Genomic DNA, 19646 nt, shown 5'->3' with positions numbered 1-19646 from the left:
TCGACATTACTCAGTGCTATCAACATCATGTGAAACATTGGGGAAATCCTCTTTTTCTCTTTGTGCATTCTCCACACAGGATTATTTCAATCATACTGAAATAATTAACTTTTTTTCCCACCATTATAAGAAGAATACTGCCTTGTGTCAGCAACCTGAAAAGCAGTCACTCCAGAATTGAAAAAAAAGAACCAACCAAACGACAAGATCAGCAGCTGCAGTTTGGGGCCTTGCTGTGATGAAGAAAGAGAGAGAAGCCTATTTTCTACATCCACTGCCCCAGAGTCAAAAGAGAAGCTGTTTCTGCAAGACCAGTGCTTCAAACACAATCTTCCTTGGCATAAAACCCCTGGGGCACAGAGATCACCAAACGTCCATGAGTAAAAAAAAAGAAAAAAAAAAGAAAAAAAAAGGCAAAAAACCCCAGAGCAGAGGAATTTTGCTCATAATTCCAGTCAGATCAGCGCACTCGGAGAGGCCGAGCTGGAGCAGCGGCGGGAGGATGGGTGGGTGGGTGGGTAGGTGCATGGGTGGATGGGTGGGTGGGTGGGTGGGTGCATGGGTGGATGGGTGGGTGGGTGGGTGGGTGCATGGGTGGGTGGAGGGATGGGTGGACGGTTGGATGGGTGGCTGCAATCCCCGTGCACATGGCAGAGCTCAGGGAGCTGTTCCCAGGGGATGCTCCCAGCATGGACAGCAGGCCCAGCAGCCACAGAGCAGCCTTTCCATGCCCCTGGACAGCTCTGCCCACACTGACCAGTCCCTGCTGGAGGAAGGGCCTGACAATATCACCTTTATTACTGATTCCCCTCTTCACTCTCTTCACACCAGGCCAGGTGCACAGGGAGCATCCAGCTCCATGCTGTACAGGACGTAATTTTGCCCTGCCATCTGCTATTACCTCACAAAAATGTTGATCCTGCTCTAACAAATGCAGTGAAACTGGTCTGTTGCCTCTTTGGTTTCTCAACATTTGAGTCACCAATCATTCAGCTCAGGAGCATTTACAGAGAGAAACAAAACACAAAGACACATCAAAGTTCAAACCACAGTTTTCAGTAACCTTCTTTTGCAGTAATTCATGTATTTTTGGATTATTTGTCCCACCCTGGCTGGTACTTTCTCGCTCCAGCCTGCACTCTCTGTCCATGTACATAATGAATACAGCCATACACCCCCAAATGAGATATGTGCCCGTGGGAAGTGGGCAGCTTTACACAGACACTTCCACAGGCGTTTTTCTCTACAAAGGAAGAGATGGGTGAAATAGAAACATCTCCTCCTACCCCTGCAGATCCAGACTCAGTTATGGAAAACATACATAGCACTCCTCACAGGGACTACCCCACACTGTGATGTTCTCCTATAAAAGGCTTCCTGCTCCCTTTACCACTTGTTTGGGCAGACCACCCACCCCAGCAAGGCCAAGGACTGTGGGTACCCCAACAGGCCTGTAAAAAGTTATATATTGCTTGCAATTGGTTTCTGTTTTAATAGTTCTTCTGGGTTTCTCTGGCATGGACACGAGGATTCCTTTATCAAATTCAGGAGACTGAAAGGGTAGGTACACAAACATCTTGTTCATGAACACACTGGGAGGGAAGAGAGGTCCCTGCTGCTCAAATACACAGAGACAAGAGGTTTCTAGAACATTAAGGCACGTGCCAAAGCACACTGCACCACACTGCAGCACATGGGGTAGCTCAGAGACTTACATTCAACATAAAGAAAATAAAATAATTCACTACTCCCTCAACTGCCAACACTAAAAGCATTTAGTGCCTAAGCTCCCTTACATGAAATAAAGCTAAAGGTTTGTCTAGATGTTTCAGAGAGCATCTGCTTACCTCTGAAAGCACAATGACCTGCTTTCAATCACCAAGAGTTAGCTTGTCATGAGCTTTGCTTAAGGCTTAATGTCCAGAAAGACTCAGGAAAAGAAAACATAGCTAAATGCTAAAGAGGGGCAGGAAGGAAGCCTTATCCTTGGAATAAGTAATCACCTCTCAACTGTACTGGAAAGCACTTAGTCTGCTCAGACCCTCAGTTTCCCACCTTCCCAATACCTTCAGTAAGTTTTGACTGAAGGTTCGTTGTTTAAACAAATACATCTAAGAGGAAGGAATTACAGCTGAAAAAACTCAAGAGATGCTTTCAGGATCTCAGAAGAGAACAAAGTTCATTTCGACGTGCAAAAACCTGAATGGAGATTTGATTAAACTTCTGTCACCTGAGTGGGATATTTCATGCCTTTGCCTCGAGGTTCAGTGAGCACACAGGTTTTGAACAAAAAGAGTGAAATGCAGTGATATTAAGGTTGATACATAACTTAAAAACAACCAGTGGAAAGACTGCTGTCAATCTCAACTGGTTTTGCTGCCTTTGGCCTCTTCCTCAGTGCACATCACAGCTGAGAAACCGACACAATAAACTTAATTACTACACAAATTAACAAAAATTTCTCTGAAGCAGGAGAAAAAGTTGCATCAGGCTCTTCAACAGCTAAATAATCTTCCACAGATTTCCCATTCTTTGGTCAGTGTTTTCACATCCACGTGTGAAAAGTGCTCCCAATTCTCAAGAAAACAGATCCATGAAATGCAGGTGGCCACCAGTAACACCAGTTGTTTGAGGTCATTTAGAGCTCCTCTGTATGTTCCAAATAACTGTTAAACACATCAGTCAGAAAAGCTTGTCTATCTACATGTCACTGTGCACATGACAACAGAGAAAACTTCCTCATTCCCAGCTATCCCCCTTCTGAGGGCTTTTAAACACCACCAAACATGTGGTAGAGAATTTTATAGATTACAAGTGTAGATATTATAGTTTACAAGTTTTGGTAATGGTTCTTACCTGCTTCCCTGATGTTTATATTGGACTCTGATTTGTTAAGGGCAGAACTGCTGCAAAGAAAGGCTTTACAAGGCAGTGAGACTCAGGTCCAGTTGAGCTGTGTCACAGACTGTACACTAAGAAAGCTGCTTTCAGAAGGATTAATAAAAATGTCACCTTTCCTCTCTTCCCACATACAGCTGCAAACCACAACCTGCACCATCACCACACAGTCACACACCAACTTCCTACGCCTTCAGTGGTTCAAAAGAGAAATTACTTTAAAATATTCCCCACTAATTTCACCCTGAAGAACGTCCCTTCCTGTCCTACAGGCTTGGCAGTGACTTTAAACCCAAAGCACACAAATAAGAAACACCAAAGAATCACCTAAATTTTCCAAGGACGAGGAGCATTCCAGGCATGTTTATATATACCCTGTTGTGAATTGTAATTTTTGCTGGCTGCACTAAAGAAAGAGCAAAACAACTTGCCCTTGAATGAATATGAAAAGCCTGGTTTCCTACCAATGGATATTCCCATTCCCTCTGTTTCCCAGATGGTCCCAGGACAAACCAAATGCAGTACCACTGGATTTCTAATCTTTCCCTGGCCCCTGAGCATTCCTGTGTATGAAACACCCCCAGGTTCACTGCCCTGCTCCCATGAACAGCTGCCCCTTCACGTTCTCCAGCAACCAAACAAAAAAGTTACATTAGAAGTCCTGATAGAACCTTATTATCCATTTCCTTTAGCAAGTCAGTAGCTGCTTATCTGCATTACTACCCACAGGAATTCATAAGTTCTTTCTTTCCCACCCGGCCACCAATTTTCATTAAATCTGCAGGAAAAGTACATCCAAGGCTGCCAACTCTCATCATAAAATGCCTTTCATTACTGGGTGAGAGGTATTGTTAGGGGAGGACAGAAAGCCTGAACAGTAAAAGATTTCCACCCTTAGGAAATCATTCTAGACACAAAACCCCTTCTGCACTGTGGATAAGGTCAGGGAGGAACTGCTTTTGCCCCCACCTTACTGGCAAGTGGCTGAATCCTGCAGTTCTCAACTGAATACCCAGGATGGCCCAATGACGAAGAAATGGAGAAAACTGCTCTAAAACTATTAAAGGATCAAAAGTGAAACCCCACATTGCACTACTATCACTTCTTACTCCAGGATCACACCCACATTCCCATATAAACCACGCAATAAACTGCTGAATATATACATCCCATTCCTTGCCTTTGCAAGAATTTGTTCCTCAACTTCGTTCCTCCTCTATTTAAAAAGTTCTGGCTAATTTCTACTGTAAATATGTTTGTGGACAACTAGTATTTAGATGATCTCAAAGTAGTAATATCTTACAGATTAATTCTCATCCAGCTCTGCAAAACAGCTTTCACAAGAACTGGTCCAACCACAAAGTCTTTGGCCTACCCTTCTATAGGACAAACGAGCTAAAATGTATTAATCTCTTCTGACAAAACGTTATATTTAGTCTCCAAGTTCTATCAGCAACAGCAGAATTACAGATTTACACTGGACTGGAACTGAAGTTGCCCACTGCATGAAGTGACAGCTCACTGAACTCTGCCATCCACACTGAGAGTCTCCCGTCGGACGCATCCGGGGAGCTGCTCTTTTCCGGAGACATTTCAAGGTGTGATTCATTTCCCACCCAGTTAAATAACACATATACATTTCCTTTATGATCCCTGACTGACAAATTCCTTTGCTCATTCTTAAGGCCTATGGGTAATAAAAAGGCCCTCAGAGGCAAAACAGTGAATGGAAACTGCTCCAATCCCCGGGTCATTTAGTTTTCCTGACTAACAAGCAAGTCCCCAGGTATCACCATCACCTCCCTAAGCAGTGTAGCACAGAAGGTTTCCAAGCACATCCCTCCACGTTGCTTTGCTTCCAAGACAGATCCCTGAAGAATATCCTTAGTCACCTCCCTCCTGCTGCCAGACAATTACACATTCTGGCACTGGGGCACAGGAGAGAAGATGAAATATAATCCATGTCCACAACACAGAACCCAGTCCCAGGGATTGATATCGTGTCTCAGATCAACAATGGACTTCTTCCTAATTTTTTCTCTCTCTCTCTGAAACTTTTCATTTTAAACCTGTAACAAAGCACCTCAGTGACCCAGGGAAACCACAGTATCATCAGAGCCCTCCTCCTTCAGCAGCTCCTTCTGCCTGAACAGGTAAGGACAGTCACACACCAGGAGCCTCGGGGAGGGAAGGAAGACTTTCTCTAAGTTCTGCAGCCCTGTTCTTCCAAACTCAAATATGAATTGGGAAATGTGCAAGCCAAGGTTTACTGACAGGGGAAAAAAATAAATATCAAAAATCAAGATACTGATCAAAAAGCAGAAGCTGCAGTACAGAACTGTAACTAGGACATTATGATGTTCCAACCTTTCTTAGTGGGAACAGGGGAAATGTTAGCTACATGTATTTGTGTTTATGGATTTATTTTTCATTGTTACAAGTTAAGTAGCGAAAGCAAAGATAAAAAAATGCATTTTAAATGAAACTATTAACAGATTTTAACACTAATTCTTTGAATAAACTAAAAACAGGTGCTGTTTATGCAGGCAGGTTTTTATTCTCCTCTGTGATTCAATACATACATATTTAATATGGTCAGCCACACAAAGTACAGCATCAACTACAAAAAACCCCCAAACAACAACAACTTTCTTGAGAACCACCTAAACCTGCTCCTTGCACAAAAATATAACAGCAAAAACTGACAGCCTGATGAGCTGATGAAATAATCAGCTCTCAAATGTTATTTACTAAAGAGTTCTCTCTGCTTAGCTGTTTCTTTTTAATGCATTATTATTTAATACTTGCTTTACACGACTAAAGCAACTAATCAGATCACTTCAATAAATAATTTCTTAGAGACAGAGACTGCTTTAAAAATATTAAAACAACAGAGGGCTAGAGAGTGAGTTATCTTCAATAATCAGTTCAGAAATCTTACTGTGTCCATAACTGGCCACCTTAAGCACCTGTGGAAGAACTGTCTGCTTTTCATCATCAGGTCTCAAGTTTTAAAAGCAGAGCTAGGATTAGAAGCACTGAATGTAAGTATTTCTAAATAGAGGGGCATTACTCACAACAGCTCCCAGGTAGTTGCTATAGTAGCTGAGAAATAAGATCAAGGAAGAACTTCAGTGTTGTTAGGGGAGTGTTTAATTTATTTAGAAATATCCTGAGCATCTCTGGTCTAGATATATACAATGATCTGTGTGAGAACTGGGCAATACATTGGCATTCTACAATTGCAAGCATGGAAAACTTCTTTAACTGCAGGCAGACAGGCCCAGAGAACCTCAGAACCTCCCCAAAGCCACTGATGTTCCCAGCAGTAAATTCAACATGTTCCCCTGCAGCCAAGGGCCTGTGGCTGCAGAGGAATATCTGTTCAGGGGCTCCAGCAAGCACATGAGAAATGCCTTTGCCTGATACTCCTTGGAAGCCAGTGCAGAACACAAAGCCCTTCTATCCCCACGTGCTGAGGGGGGAAACGTGGTGTGTTTCTGAAGGAACAGCTCCTATGAATTATCACCTCTGATCAGCTGTGTAGATCAGACAACACCACAGATCCCAACTGACTTTCAACAAAGAGAACAGCATCAGAATTAACTACTTCATGTGATACTTTCGCTTTCCTTGATACACAAGAACAGGTATGTCCAGGGCCTGGATGCCCAGACGTTCCCTTCCGTTCCACCAGAAAGCTCTTGGTGGTATTCCAGGGCAGAAATAACTGAATTTTTTCCCCACCTACCTTACACCAACAGGGACAGAAAGTGTATTGCCTTAATCCAAAGTCAAATCTAAAACTCTTCATGGAGAAAACACACAGCATTTTTTTTGGACAGAGAGTGCTCTTACCAAAACCAAACTACTAAAGCCCAAGGCATAAGCTCATACCAGTGACTCATGCCAAGAAAAATATTTTAGCATATATTATTTTATTTGTGAAATCAGGATAATTCACACTGGGAAAAGAAATATCTGGGTTTTTTCCTTTTTTTTTTTCCTCTCCCTCAGTGTCCCTCCCAACAGCAAACCCTCAGGTCTACACCTTCTGCAGACTATTTTCTCCAAAACTGCATACTCCAGCCAGCAATGACAGATCGACTTTTAAAAACCCAGCACTCCTCTCCCCACCTCTAGTAACTAAACTCCAGATATAACCTGCATTTTTCACCTGTTTCCCTCTCTCTGGAGAATTATCAACAAATTTCAATTACAGGAAAAGTAATTAAAGCTACGCAAGAACAAGAAGAACTTGCCTGGAGATCACCAAAACTTTTATGACTCAGCCATTACCTCGGCCCTACCTACAGGTGTGCTGCCTGCAAAAGAAAAATCTCCATCCTTAGGGGAATAATCCTCAGACTACAGAACACTCATTGAAACAAGGCTTGTTTTCATTCATTGCTCTCCCTTCCTATGCCTCCTCCTGACTTGTTTACAACCTGAATGGAGATTTCCCAGCTTTTCCTCCCAAACGTCTGCATAAAGAAAAAAAAATTAGTTCACCTACTTTTGGATCAAGGTAACATAAGTATTTGCTTTATTTTTTTTTTTTATGCACACGGGCCAAACACAAACAAACACAACACTGAACATCAAACCCTTCAGCACAGCAAAGATAACTGGCTACGTAACCAGAACAGAGGAAAACCAACAAGACTTGGAAAACGGGTAATTATTTTCTGAAGCATCCGTTTCAATTCTAGCAGCAAGTTTAGTACTGGGACAACAGAAGTGGCCTTTGGCCAGCAGCTGAGGTATGAAAGTCTGGATACTTCATATTCCTGGAGCATCCAGCCGAGGTGTAACAGGGCTTGTTAACTTTATATACTCCCACTGACTGACAGAGCAACAGGATTTCAAGTAACGACTTCCCTGGGTTATTTTATGCCACTTGTATATATTTCCCTGCACTGACAGGTTCCCACCTAACGCTGCATTTGATTTTTTTTTTTTTAAACACATGCAAATCTCTTCTTCTATTCGTTATGGAGATATGTGGGATGTACTAAGCAAAATATTTGTTGCTCAAGATGAAAAATTAACAACTTTTTTTTCTAATTACTGAATCAACCGAAAGAATTCTAACAAAAAAGCATTAAAGCTATTAATTGCTTAAAATTCTGTGGCCAAAATCCCACTTCAACAGTTCAGGTTAACAGATCTTTGTATGAAATTTGTTTGTATTTTTTTAAGTATCTGTAGAAATCGATCATCACTACACGTTGTGGAACTTAAAAATCAATATGCACAATTGATAACGATAAATTTAATGAGGCATTCAGGTAACTAATCGGGGCAGCAGTACCGGCTTTAATTGTTATACAAGCCAACGGCTTAAAAAAATTAAATCAAAACGAGCAAAAGTGAAGCAAAAGAAAGTCTGCGCCTTCCATTTCATCAGACGTAACATTTCTGCTCCTATCAGGGATTTACACGCTAAAATAACAAACCAAAGCCGCCAGCGGGGATGCCTCAGATTAGAGCAAACGCGATGCCAGACGAGTGTAAAATCTGATTTACCAGAACAACGAAAAATAACCCCGGAGGGCCCAGGGCCGGGGTCGCTCCCGGCTCCCGCAGCCCCGGCCCCGCGGCCGCCCCCTCCTCCCCGGGCAGGTGCAGCACCGACGCCCCCTAAAGACACCGCGGCCCCTTCCCAACTCCCTCCACGCACCGCAGATGGGAACGCAGGGAAAAGGGAACCGCGCTTAAGTAGATTAAGGGCTCAGCGACTCGTTTTCTGATTATTTGCGCGATCGCGACCCCGGCGCGGGGCCCCCAAACTCCGCTTCCCCCGCGGCCGCGCGCGGGGAGCACGGGAGCACAGGCAGCACCTCCCGCGGGCGGGCAGGGCAGGGCAGGGCAGGGCAGGGCAGGCTCCGCCGGGGCCGCTCCCCCCGGGCAGCCCCCGCAGCCCCATCGCCGCCCGCCAACCCACCCCCGGTCCCACCTGCGGGGCAGCGCCGCGACCCCCGCGGGAGGGAAGAGCCGCCCCCCACCCCCGAGCCCGCGGGGTCCGGCGGGGAGAGGCGGGGGAGCGCTGCGGCAGCACCTACCCACGCCGTATTTCTCCTCCTCGGTGGGACTCCACATGCTGCCGGGCGCGCCGGCCGCGGCCGCCGATCCCCGGGCACAGCGCGGCGGGCGGGCGGGCGCCGCTCATCGAGCGGGGGCGGCTTCTCCTCCCCCCGCGCTCCGCGGGGGCGCCGCGCCGGCTGCTCCGGCCGGGGCCGCGCTCGGGGGCCGCTCCGCCGCTGCCTGGGGGCGGGGGGGGGGGAGATCGCCCCCCGCCCGCCCGCCCGCTCGCCCGGGCAGCAGCAGCCGCCGCCGCGCCGCTCCCCTCAGCGCCCGCGGGCGCGCAACGCCGGCCCGGCGCCTCTCGTAGCGCGGCCCCCCGCGGGCTGCGGCGCTGCGGTGGCGGCGGCCCCGCGGAGCTCGGGCGGCCCCGGCCGCTGCTCGCCCCGCGCCGCCTCCTCCGCTCCCGCCGCCGCCGCCGGAGGACTCGCGGCTGCCGCGCCCCCCCCGCTCCCGGCGGACCCGGCGCGCACGCGCGGACCGCGCCGCCCCCCCTCGCGCTCCCCCCCCGCCTCCCTCAGCCCCGCGCGGCCGCACGAGGCGCGCGCGGGCGCGAGGCGCGTGGGCGGCGGCGCGTGGCCCGTGAGGGGACCGGGGGGGGGGGGGGGAAGCGATCCCGATCCTGGGAGAACCTCTCATCCCATCCCATCCCATCCCCATCCCATCCCCGGGAGGCCGCAGTGCAGCACCGAGCGCGGTCGTGGTTGTCACCACCGGGGCCAGCCCGACCCCTGCCCGGTGCGCTCAGCCCCGGGACCAGCGACCGCCGTCAGCGCTAAACAAAGTCATCATCGACCCCACCACCCAAATCCGGCCTGTGCCGTGGTTTCATTTTCTTGTTGTTTTTATTAATCTCCAAAGCTGCTAATGAGCCAGCAAAATCCGCGCAGTTTCCGCAACGAGCGCTTGCCCAAAACTTGAAACACTCTTTACATTTCAAGTTCATCTTCCGTTTCTTTCCGTAAAACCTGAACTTTAATTCCTCGCGGCAAAGGAAAAACTGGAATAAGTATTACAAAAGTTTCCCTGCAATTGAAATTCTGACCCCTGCAATGTTGTGCCACAGCAGTGCCCTTGCCCTGGTCAGAGCCTCCCCAAAGCTGAGGGAAGAAAACACTTTTTATTCAGCATTTTCAGAAACCTTGGTAAATAAATTCCGTGACGTGAAGTTTTAGGATTGCACCAAACTTTTTAACAATATAACTGGAGATGTATCCAACACTTTTAATAGAATATCTGTTCTCTGATTATATAATAAAACAGAACAAAAGTCATCGATTTGCACTACAGAACTTGGGTTGCTGTGGAAACCTTCATTATTTATTTTTTTAACACGTGCAACTACTGTTTCCCCACCGAGCAGGGCCAGCTTTCTGTTTGGGTTTTTGTTTGGGTTTGGGATGCTGGGTTTTGCTTTCCTGTGTGGAGTGCAAACAGTAAGTGGCCAAGAATGAAACGTGCCTGTACATTATTCATTTAGAAAAACAACTTATTCAATCCTACCTTAATTCATATTCACATTTTGGCATTTATATTTACAATAGCTTCATTCCTTCCCTTCCTGAGGCACTCCCACAGCATGCAGAAATAGCTTTTTGAAGGGACAAAGCATGACAAAGTCATTGAGTTGCATCTGTTTGAGATAGGCTGCTGCTGGGTTTGAGAAACTGGTATTGTTTTTTCATCTCTATATATGTAAATAATAAATACCTTTTCATCTCTTCCTAGTACTTTGGGAGCAGAAAACCTCTGAAGTGACAGGAATTGGTTAATTCTTCCAGGCTCTTCATTGCACAGCCTCAGCACTTCACGGATTCTTCTTGCTGCCAAGCTGACCAGTACTTAAACTGATACTTTTCCTGCTTAAGAAAAAACACAGCAGATTTTTCTTCCAAAATACAACCACGTCTAAGTTGACTCTTCCCCTTAAAGTAAATATGGACTGAAGGTGAACTTGGGAAGGTAAGGTCAGAACCTGGCAAGGTTAGATAAACTCTGAGGAGGACACCAGAGTAGTTGACAGAAGGGAGCCTGGAAGGAACTAATAGTATACAAGAAACACCTTATTTAAGGGCCATCCATGATCATGGTCATACAAATGACAACATTACCAGGGACAGTCATACTGATGGTACATTACCTGTATTTGAAATACAGCACATACTATTACATATTTATTCCTGACACTTCTCTGCACCGCTGCTGGTCATACCTGTTTTCTGAGAGGGTCAGCAGAGGGGCACGTGACCCACTTCAGAAAGGAAAAAACTCTGTAATTTACTGCAGAGTCAGTGGAATGCAAGTTTGAGTAAGTTAAAGTTACCAGATATATTTACACCTGTTCCTCTGATCTGTGCATTCACCAGTTTAATGAGGCTCCTATCACCTCTACATAAACACTGATTGCCTTAGTAAATACTCTCAGCTCAAGTGTAGCAGTGAACAAATATCTCATCCTGCAAGGGGGGCAGAGGCACTAATCTCCCAGGCAGCAAGTTTGGATTCAGGATTACCCACGTGCAAAGGAGAGACCAAAGCAAACAGCGACTGCTGCAGGGCTGCAAAACAACTATTTCTTCTGCCTCTTTTTCTCTTTGCTCTCTTAACAGAGCTCACACCTGCCAACTTCAATATTCATACTACTCTGGAAAGCATGGGAAAAACATCGTAGCATTGTAGCGAGCAGAAGCAAGAAATTCTCAGGGTTATATGCCCCAGGGCTTGGTTTGGTTTTGTGGGTTTATTTTTCTGGAGCAGTTTTTATTTTTCCTTATCATAAAGATTTCACATTAAAAAAACATCACCACAAAATTGGAATCCAAAGCCTGCTTCTGTTTAGATAGTTTCATGGTTTTGTTAGGAAGTTTTAAAAATTGACATCAGCAATCAAACTAAATTTTAAAACCTATTGTAAATGCCAGAGCTCCTACAAAAAGAACTTCTGTTGCTGGACATCGTGGGTCCCAAAAATTAATGACTGTCAGAGAAAAGTGGCCTCCCCTTGCAGAAGTTTCCTGAGGTGCCATTCTGTGGCTTTGCCACTAAACCCTTGTGTTGCACTTGTATTGAAATAATGGCAAATACAGGCCTCAAGACCTTATTTAAATGAACTTGAAGTCAAGTCAGCAGGAAAGCACTAATCACTGAATAACACTGGCAGAAGTTACTGACCATCCACTGTGTGCAAGAGCTGCTGTGTCAGAAGTATTGTGAGTTGCTCATGAGTCTGTTACTGCAAACACAATTGTCCTTATCCAAAGAGACTGTGCATTAATGTTTAACACAGTATTAATTAATCAAAATACATTAGGGGGTTTGTCTTATATCACACTATCTTGCTGTAATATAGATGTGAGCTGAAAGACAGCTGGATTGGGATTGGAGAGATTTGACACAGTTTCCTTCTCTTAAATAGATCAAGGGAACTGCACAATCCTTTCAAATGCTCTGCAAGGGACAATGGAAGGTCAGAGTGCAGAAAGCAGAGACTCTTATACCTCCCTGCAAGCAGATTTTTCTCAGTTGTCCCAGCCCTAAGGTATCATGGAATGTATCACCCTCTTGCCCTCCCTTTCAGGTAAGAGCAGCCCCACGCTCTACCCTTTCTCCCCATTCTCAGGCCGATACTTGCTGGTAACTTCTCCTTCCATTATTAATTCAAACCTCTGTTTTAGAAACATGGCCCACAACCCCTTTCAGAAAAAAGAAATAAATCAGGGATTAATTTTAACTCCCTCTGACAGACAATTTATTTGGTTGAATTACCTCCTTTTCAACACTTGAGGTTCCAACTTGCCCTGTTTGTTTCTTTAAAGTTCATATTCTTTCCCGTTTTTAAGATGGATTAAGCCATTAAACAACTCAACTTTTCCATTAAAATATAAATTCCTCACCTTTCAGGGAGAAACAAAAAGACACAAAGCAAAAACACTCTATCACCATCTCTGATGACTTCACAGGTCCTTTTGAAGCACCAAGTGTTTCTCTTTTGTGCCTCAAAGTAGGGACTCGTGTGTCCCAACAACTGAGCCCCTTCCTTTGATGAAGTCATCTCCTGGAACTTCTAAGCAGGAGGTCTCAGCTTGTGATGTACAGATCCAAATTCTGGTTTTTGTCCTATTGCACAGGGCCATCTCATTAGGAATGGACATGCAACAAATGACAGCAGTTTTTCCCTCTAAGGAATCACAGTATTTGTGCCCCACAACTTGTGATTACTAATATAACATCAAAAGTTACTTTTACTCTATTTGTAATATTGCTTGAAAACAAACTCTGAATCTAGAAAAGACCAAGTCTTGCATAAGGACAGTGTTGTTGTGCCACCATGTCCCAGTCTGTACATTTATATGTTGCTTGCATAGAAGGTACCTGGATTAAATCAGGACAATAATATTTATTTATTTTTAGCACAAAAGTAGAGAATGAACTGACTAATGCTTTAATACCGATATGTCAAGAACAATTACCAAAAATTTACAGTGCAGGTGGTAATTATTTAGTCAGATTATATAAAAAAGATCATGCCAAACAAATGTTTTCCTGGTAGTAAAGAAACAGAGTATTTTGCTCTTCAATTAGTAAAAAAGGAAAAGATTAATTTGAAAATTCATGTTTCATGAATAATTAAGAAATTTGAGGAAAATACTATTGCAGCTTCATTCTCATTTATCCATAATGCTCTCACTACAGCAAATTACCTATTAAAGGAGTGAAAAACCATAGAATGTTAATTAGCACTGTTGTGACAAATTTATACCTTTTCCTATTAATTTCTTTTAATGTTCAGGATACAAGAAACCCTACCACAAGTAATAATTAACTCCTATTTTGTGAACTCTCCTTGTGAACGTGCTTTTTTTTGGTCTTTTTTCTCTTTTCATTTCTGACTTTATGTATTTCTTATCATTTATGTATTTATTGCTGTGAAAGAGACCCCTTTCATGCTAAGAAATTTATACTATTGAGAGAAAACATCAGAGAACTGATTTCATCACTCATGGAAATGACCAGGTTGCTGATTAACTGATTTGAGCTATCACACAATCCATCTTTAGCCAAATCTCTCCAAGGGAATGCAGAGTTTGAGGCTGGTTTTTTTAAGTGCTCTCCCTAATGCTGTCACTTTGTTTCAGGGACAACTGAACCTTGGTTCGTAGAGAACCACCTAACACACCTCCAGGGAATAGCGGCTGAGGACTGAGGAGTTCCGGATCCTTATCTGCACACAGCGATGATGTGGAAAAAGGAAAAGTGACAGATGTTTTCATGCTGGACTGGCTGGAAGGGCAGGGCAGGGATGCCTTCTCCTTGCCGTGCTTTCACTTCCACTCCGCTGCTCCGTCCCACGTCACTCACAGCAGCCTTAGGACCAAATTAAAGCTCCGGCGGTGTCAGTGTTCAGAAGACTCTCCCCTCATCCCGCTGGATGCAGCGGATGGAGCTGCACGCTCCGCTCCCGGCTCCCCGCCCGCTGTCCCTGGTGCTGGAGCCGCTCCCTTCGCCGCCGCTCCCGCTCCCAGCGGGGACCCGCTGGATCCCGGCGCTCCAAGCCCTCCCCGGGCATGCAGTGCCCTTCAAGCCAACCTCCCGCAGCGGTTGTGGCAGAGGACGAGGAGCCCTCCCGTTCCCACACGTCGGCATTCCCAGGGAGCGCCAGCTGGCCGTGCTGTCAGCCCCGGGCACAGGGACCAGCCTCAGGTCTGGCCCGGACCTCGGGACCTGTGCAGAGACCACGTTGTGATCTGGAAATAAAGCCAGCACTACCAAAAACAATTGGAAAAACTGGAATTTTGAAGTGCCGAGATGGATAATTTGAAGTCGTGCTGGACCTATCCAGGTTCATCTCATTTTTCCTTATGGGAATGCAAGAGCACACCGTTGAGCTGTGGCCAAACCTCCCCAGCTCAGCTACTGAGACCCACAACTACAGAAACAGTCAGTCATGGCAGGGTGCTCAGTACCCAAGAAACACTGTTGAACATTTCCTACTATTGTACTGTCCATATTAATTACATATTTCTATTTAAAATGTGGACATCCTATGTGTTCATCTGTGAAATTATTTGGATTATTTTTATCTAGATAAATTCAGTATTGTGCATGTGTATATTCAAAATAAATAATGTATATGACACAATAGTATATAAAAATTTCATTTTGTTAAGATTGGAATAATTAAACTGTGGTTAGTTTGGCAGATAGTCAAATCTGATTTCTAATTGCTGGTGCCATGTGCCCAGAGTGAGATCCTTCACTTAACAAGGAGAGGACAGTTAAGTCTTCATATAAGCTTCAGATTCCAAAATTAATTTGAAATATATTCCCTATGAAAGTCATTACTATATCCCTGTGTTTGAGTTTCTATATGTGTTCCCAGCAGCCAAAACCACTTTGGTCTTCTGTAAAGCAGATTTTTGAAACAACTTCTCATGCATGTCCCAATTACAACTACATCCAAAGACACCCACATGTGTCACTTAGGTTTAGTGGGGAGAAAAACTGACAGAAATTTATCTGAAGAGCTCTGACCTGTGTAATGAAAGCAAGATCTTCCTGAGCAGAAGAAAAGAAAGCAGAATGTTTTGTTACCTGACACAGCAGAACAATGAGTGTAACAGTTCCGCAGACTGGCGTGTCCCCGAGTAGAAAGGATGAAGTTACTGTAAATCCATCCAAATACTCACATCCAGCTCTGACAGTGAGTCAGCACAAAGTGACCAGCAGCTGATTCATCTGAATAACAAAAGCTGAACACCTCATCAGCTGTCCCCACACGGAAGTAATCAATACTCACACAAATTCACTCTCCTGCCATAATGTCCTACAGCCCAACTGGCAAAGAGCTCTTCATACCCACGTGTCTTCTACTCAGAGGCAGAAGAATAAATTCCAGTGACATCCACACGTCCTCTCGAGGGTGTTGAATCTTCACTTTTCCTTAATGGTGCTCTTGACACTGTGGCAATACAGTAAGTACATTTGTGACAGTTGTTCACCACACAAAAAGGGTTCGAGTGACCCCCCCAGCTCAGGGAACAGCCCTCCTGGAAAGTCGAGCAGTGCAGACCTAGCCTGGAGCTCCTCCAGATGCTGTCCAGCTGCTACAGACACACCAACAGCTCAGCTCTGTGAGAGGCACCTTCCCGAAAACCAGGAAGGAACATCCTGATATTATGAAGTGACTGAACCAAGGAATTGGATCAGACAGCAGGAGAGGAAGCCTAAATTAAACAGGCTGTATCCACACGGGGAAAATTTGCCATCTGAGATTGTGCAAGTGCTTTGTGTAAAGGCAAAGAATGTGCCCTGTGTCTCCTGTAAAGCTATGCAATAAAACTGTAATTCCTTGTGTTTCATTAACATATTAAATAAGCAGCAACACAAATCAACATAACTGCCAGGAGCAGAATTGCTGACCTCTCCCCAAAAGCTCTCCCCAAAACATTCCCTCTCAGGGCAGGCCACTCGAAGAGGGAAGTACATTTATGTTATAAAGTGGTTGATGATGGGCACAGGATCTCACAGGCAGGAAAAAAAAACAGGGAAAGGAGTTTAAAATGATTGCTCATAAACTAGCTGTGACCCAGGCCAAAAATGGAAGTTTTGCAGACTTTATTGAATCCTTCCCTTCCTTCAAAGGGAAGGGAACACCTGGAGAAGAGTCTGCAGAAGCTTTTTTACAGGCATACTTTTACCTACAGCACATGACACAGAGTAAAGGATGGATTCAGTTAGAGGATTTATTTTTTATATATGATTCATAAATTATCCACCATCAGGAGCAAGACCACCAGGGTTTGGATTGACTGTGGCCACTGCAACCTTCCTACACAGGGTGAACAACCTCGTGTATTTGTTTAGTAGTACTAAACCCAGCAACCAACATCAAATAACAGGCCTGTCAAGCAGAGTGCAAATACAGACTGCAAACAGATCTCTCAACTGTTCAGATTATGAAGACAAAATATGGATAATTTTTAATAATCCCTTTTTTTTCCTCCCTATTGGTTACAGAGAAGGATCTCCAGGAATTTATACTCACCACACACTGCTACAAATGTGTTACCTTTTAGAATTAGAAAAGTGCAAATTTTGATGCAATTATTACCCTTTCCCACCAATATGAAAACTTTTCTTTAGGCCTCTGATGCATCTCATTCCCTCCTGCAGTTCAAAATCCTGGTTTGTTCTCAAGATGCTTGACTGTATCAGCTTGAGCTGAACCACGACAGCTGCTCCCTGTCACCCTCCAGACAGGACACATTCAGCAGAGATTTAAGATTTCAAGCTGCTGTCTGGAGGAGCTAAAGGCAGGATTTCCAGAGGACAGGTAATCTGCCACTAATACTAATTCTGTTGCAACCTGGTAAAATCTGTTGCTCACCCACTAAATTCACTCTTCCTTACGAGTTAGTTTGGAATTCACGTTAATTGCTGCCGTTTGCAAACTGCTCATTCTACCCCAAATAACAAAGGCAGTGTCAGTACCTTTTATGAGATCAGCTCAGGGAACTCTGAGGGAAGGAATGGACATGTTTTTGGGTGCAAAAGCCACCAAAGAAATAATGTTATTAAAATCACTTCCAGTGCATATAAAGAGGCAAGGGCTGGAATTTATTACACAAATATAACATTTTATAGTTGAAATTATGCAGTACAGCTTTTCCTTAAAGAATATACAAGAATATAACTAATAAAAAGAGAAATAAATTAATATATATCAAAACAATGTAAGTGACATATTTTACTGGTGTGTGTGAGTTTGCTTTCTGAATAACTAATAATTAACCTGCATGTCTAATGCATCATTTAAAAGAACCTGATGAAAACATCTAAGGAAAATGATAATGAAAAGTGATAAAAATAAATTGCAGAAATGAAGTGCAGAAATACAGATATACTTGTGTTATGAAACAAGGAGACAACAGAAATGACAAAACAGAATGTGTCTGAGCCAAAATAATTTTGGGGAATGATAAGCAAACAAATGAGTTTGCTCAAGATTTTCAAGAGCATTCTAGGATTGGATTTGATGGGAAAGCTTTTCAATTTTATTGCTTCTAGAAATTGTATCAAGATAGGAACTAACTTTCTGCACAGAGAGGGGAAACTAAATGTTCCTGTTAGCATTCATACATTCATTACTGTGAGAGCTGCCAAATTTCCTTCCCAAATATTTAACCAGTTCTCGTGAAATGACACCATTGTGAGTGTGATTGTGATTTGCAAAAAGGACATTACAAAAGAGTTGACCAAACAACCTCGGAGCAAATGCACATAATATGATTCAGTTTAAATTAAATGAAATGCTGAACAAACATTGGGCTCGATCTTGATTTTAGAAGAATCTTTGAGTAACTATGGTAACTGTTTACTGAAAATAATTGGGCTGAAAAACTTATGAACTTGAACATGAAGGTTTAGAATATATTTAATTTGTAAATAGATTACTATTTCTAAAACGGAATACCAAACAGACTTCAGCAAAACTGGGCTCCAAAGGAACAACCACCCCAAAGGATGGTAATAGTGCAAATGAAGAACCTAAAAGGACTTCTAAAAGGTCTGGAGTCAGAGGGACTGGTGGTGCAGCCAAGGGGAGAAGAGGAATCAGGACACTGGGATGAAACAGGCCAAATCTTGCCATTGAAAACAGAGCACTCAACTGAGCCTGGGTGAAAACTGTAAGGAACAACTTGGGAGCACTTCATGTACTCATATCACCCACCTTCCAGCAAGATTAATGAGACTAAAAAGGAAGGTACAGAACAATTCAGGAAATGGAAGATCTGTCACGTGAGAAGAGAGGAAGACAAGAATCCTTGCTTGCCCAGCAGACAGAAACAAGAGAAGACACAGTTATGTCAGGAGATCATTGCCAGCCCAATGTCCAATAAAAGGACTTTGTTACAGTGAAAAGTTTGTCTTGTATTAGATTGCTACAGTAATAAAATAATTATTTTATTCAGAGCATTTTGCCCTAGTTTTTTATTAAATACATTTATCACCATTCTCTTTGGAGGGAGGAATAGTTACATATCATGTAACCATGATGAAAACAGCTAAGAAGTACAATAACCTGCCTGGCTTTTTGCTGCTGTAACCACCCAGAGGTTAGGCCCAGGAGCCAAAGCATGTCCCCAGAACGTTCAGTGAGTGGTTTGTATGGGCACTGACATGTTCTTCCCAAGCAGAACACAACTGATGCAAAGAACACCCTCTTACTGACATTCCAGGAGAAACTTAGCACAACATTAGAAAACAAATCTGAGGCCTCTATACCATCTTCTCATCAGAGCCAGGAGCAGCTGTGAACTTTTCACAATATTACAAATATACTACAGCTGATCCTATAAAATGAGAGTGAACTACAAGAGATCTGTACACAGTGAGCTGGGTGGGTTACAAAGACAGAGCTACCTCAAGTTAAGAAGTCACATTTTTATGTTTTATTCTAAATATGTGTTTATGGAAATTGCAGCCACTTGATTCAGAGGCCAATCAAGGCTACATGATTTACTCAAGGAAGCTATAAAATAGTGATGAATCCTACGCAGGCAACTTTGCATTCTGAAGCTGTAAGACATCTGATATACTCTAGGAAATTACTTTCACTAATTCAGATCTTTACAATCCACAGATGCCTAATTTCTCTAGGATTA

The 19646-nt window shown here is 43.9% G+C and overlaps 1 protein-coding gene and 1 long non-coding RNA gene across 10 annotated transcripts in view; one reads left to right on the top strand and one right to left on the bottom strand.

The window, feature by feature from the left end:
- The window catches only part of DOCK3 (dedicator of cytokinesis 3), a 190896-nt gene extending 181783 nt beyond the window's left edge, over positions 1-9113 (bottom strand). For 5 of the 9 annotated variants that reach the window (XM_027729618.2, XM_027729774.2, XM_027730111.2 and 2 more), the window contains exon 1: positions 8964-9112. In XM_027729618.2, the coding sequence (XP_027585419.1) occupies positions 8964-9000 (37 nt within the window). In that variant the 5' untranslated portion in view covers positions 9001-9112. Of the gene's footprint in view, positions 1-8963 lie in introns of all 9 variants that reach the window. The other 4 variants (XM_027730440.2, XM_027729947.2, XM_027730035.2 and 1 more) reach the window with 2 other exon arrangements.
- Positions 9114-9661: 548 nt separating this feature from the next.
- LOC113992298 lies at positions 9662-15118 on the top strand. The gene is made up of 4 exons (XR_005567181.1): positions 9662-10127; positions 10711-10944; positions 12398-12559; positions 14118-15118. It is a non-coding gene; the product is annotated as an uncharacterized LOC113992298 (long non-coding RNA).
- Positions 15119-19646: the final 4528 nt, after the last annotated feature.

This window comes from Pipra filicauda, unplaced genomic scaffold (genome assembly GCF_003945595.2).
Source record: "Pipra filicauda isolate LSUMZ 115617 unplaced genomic scaffold, ASM394559v2 scaffold102_size2360937_pilon, whole genome shotgun sequence".
Taxonomy (NCBI): Eukaryota; Metazoa; Chordata; class Aves; order Passeriformes; family Pipridae; genus Pipra; species Pipra filicauda.
The sequence above is the reverse complement of the archived record's forward strand: the minus strand, read 5'-3'. Positions and strand labels throughout refer to the sequence as shown.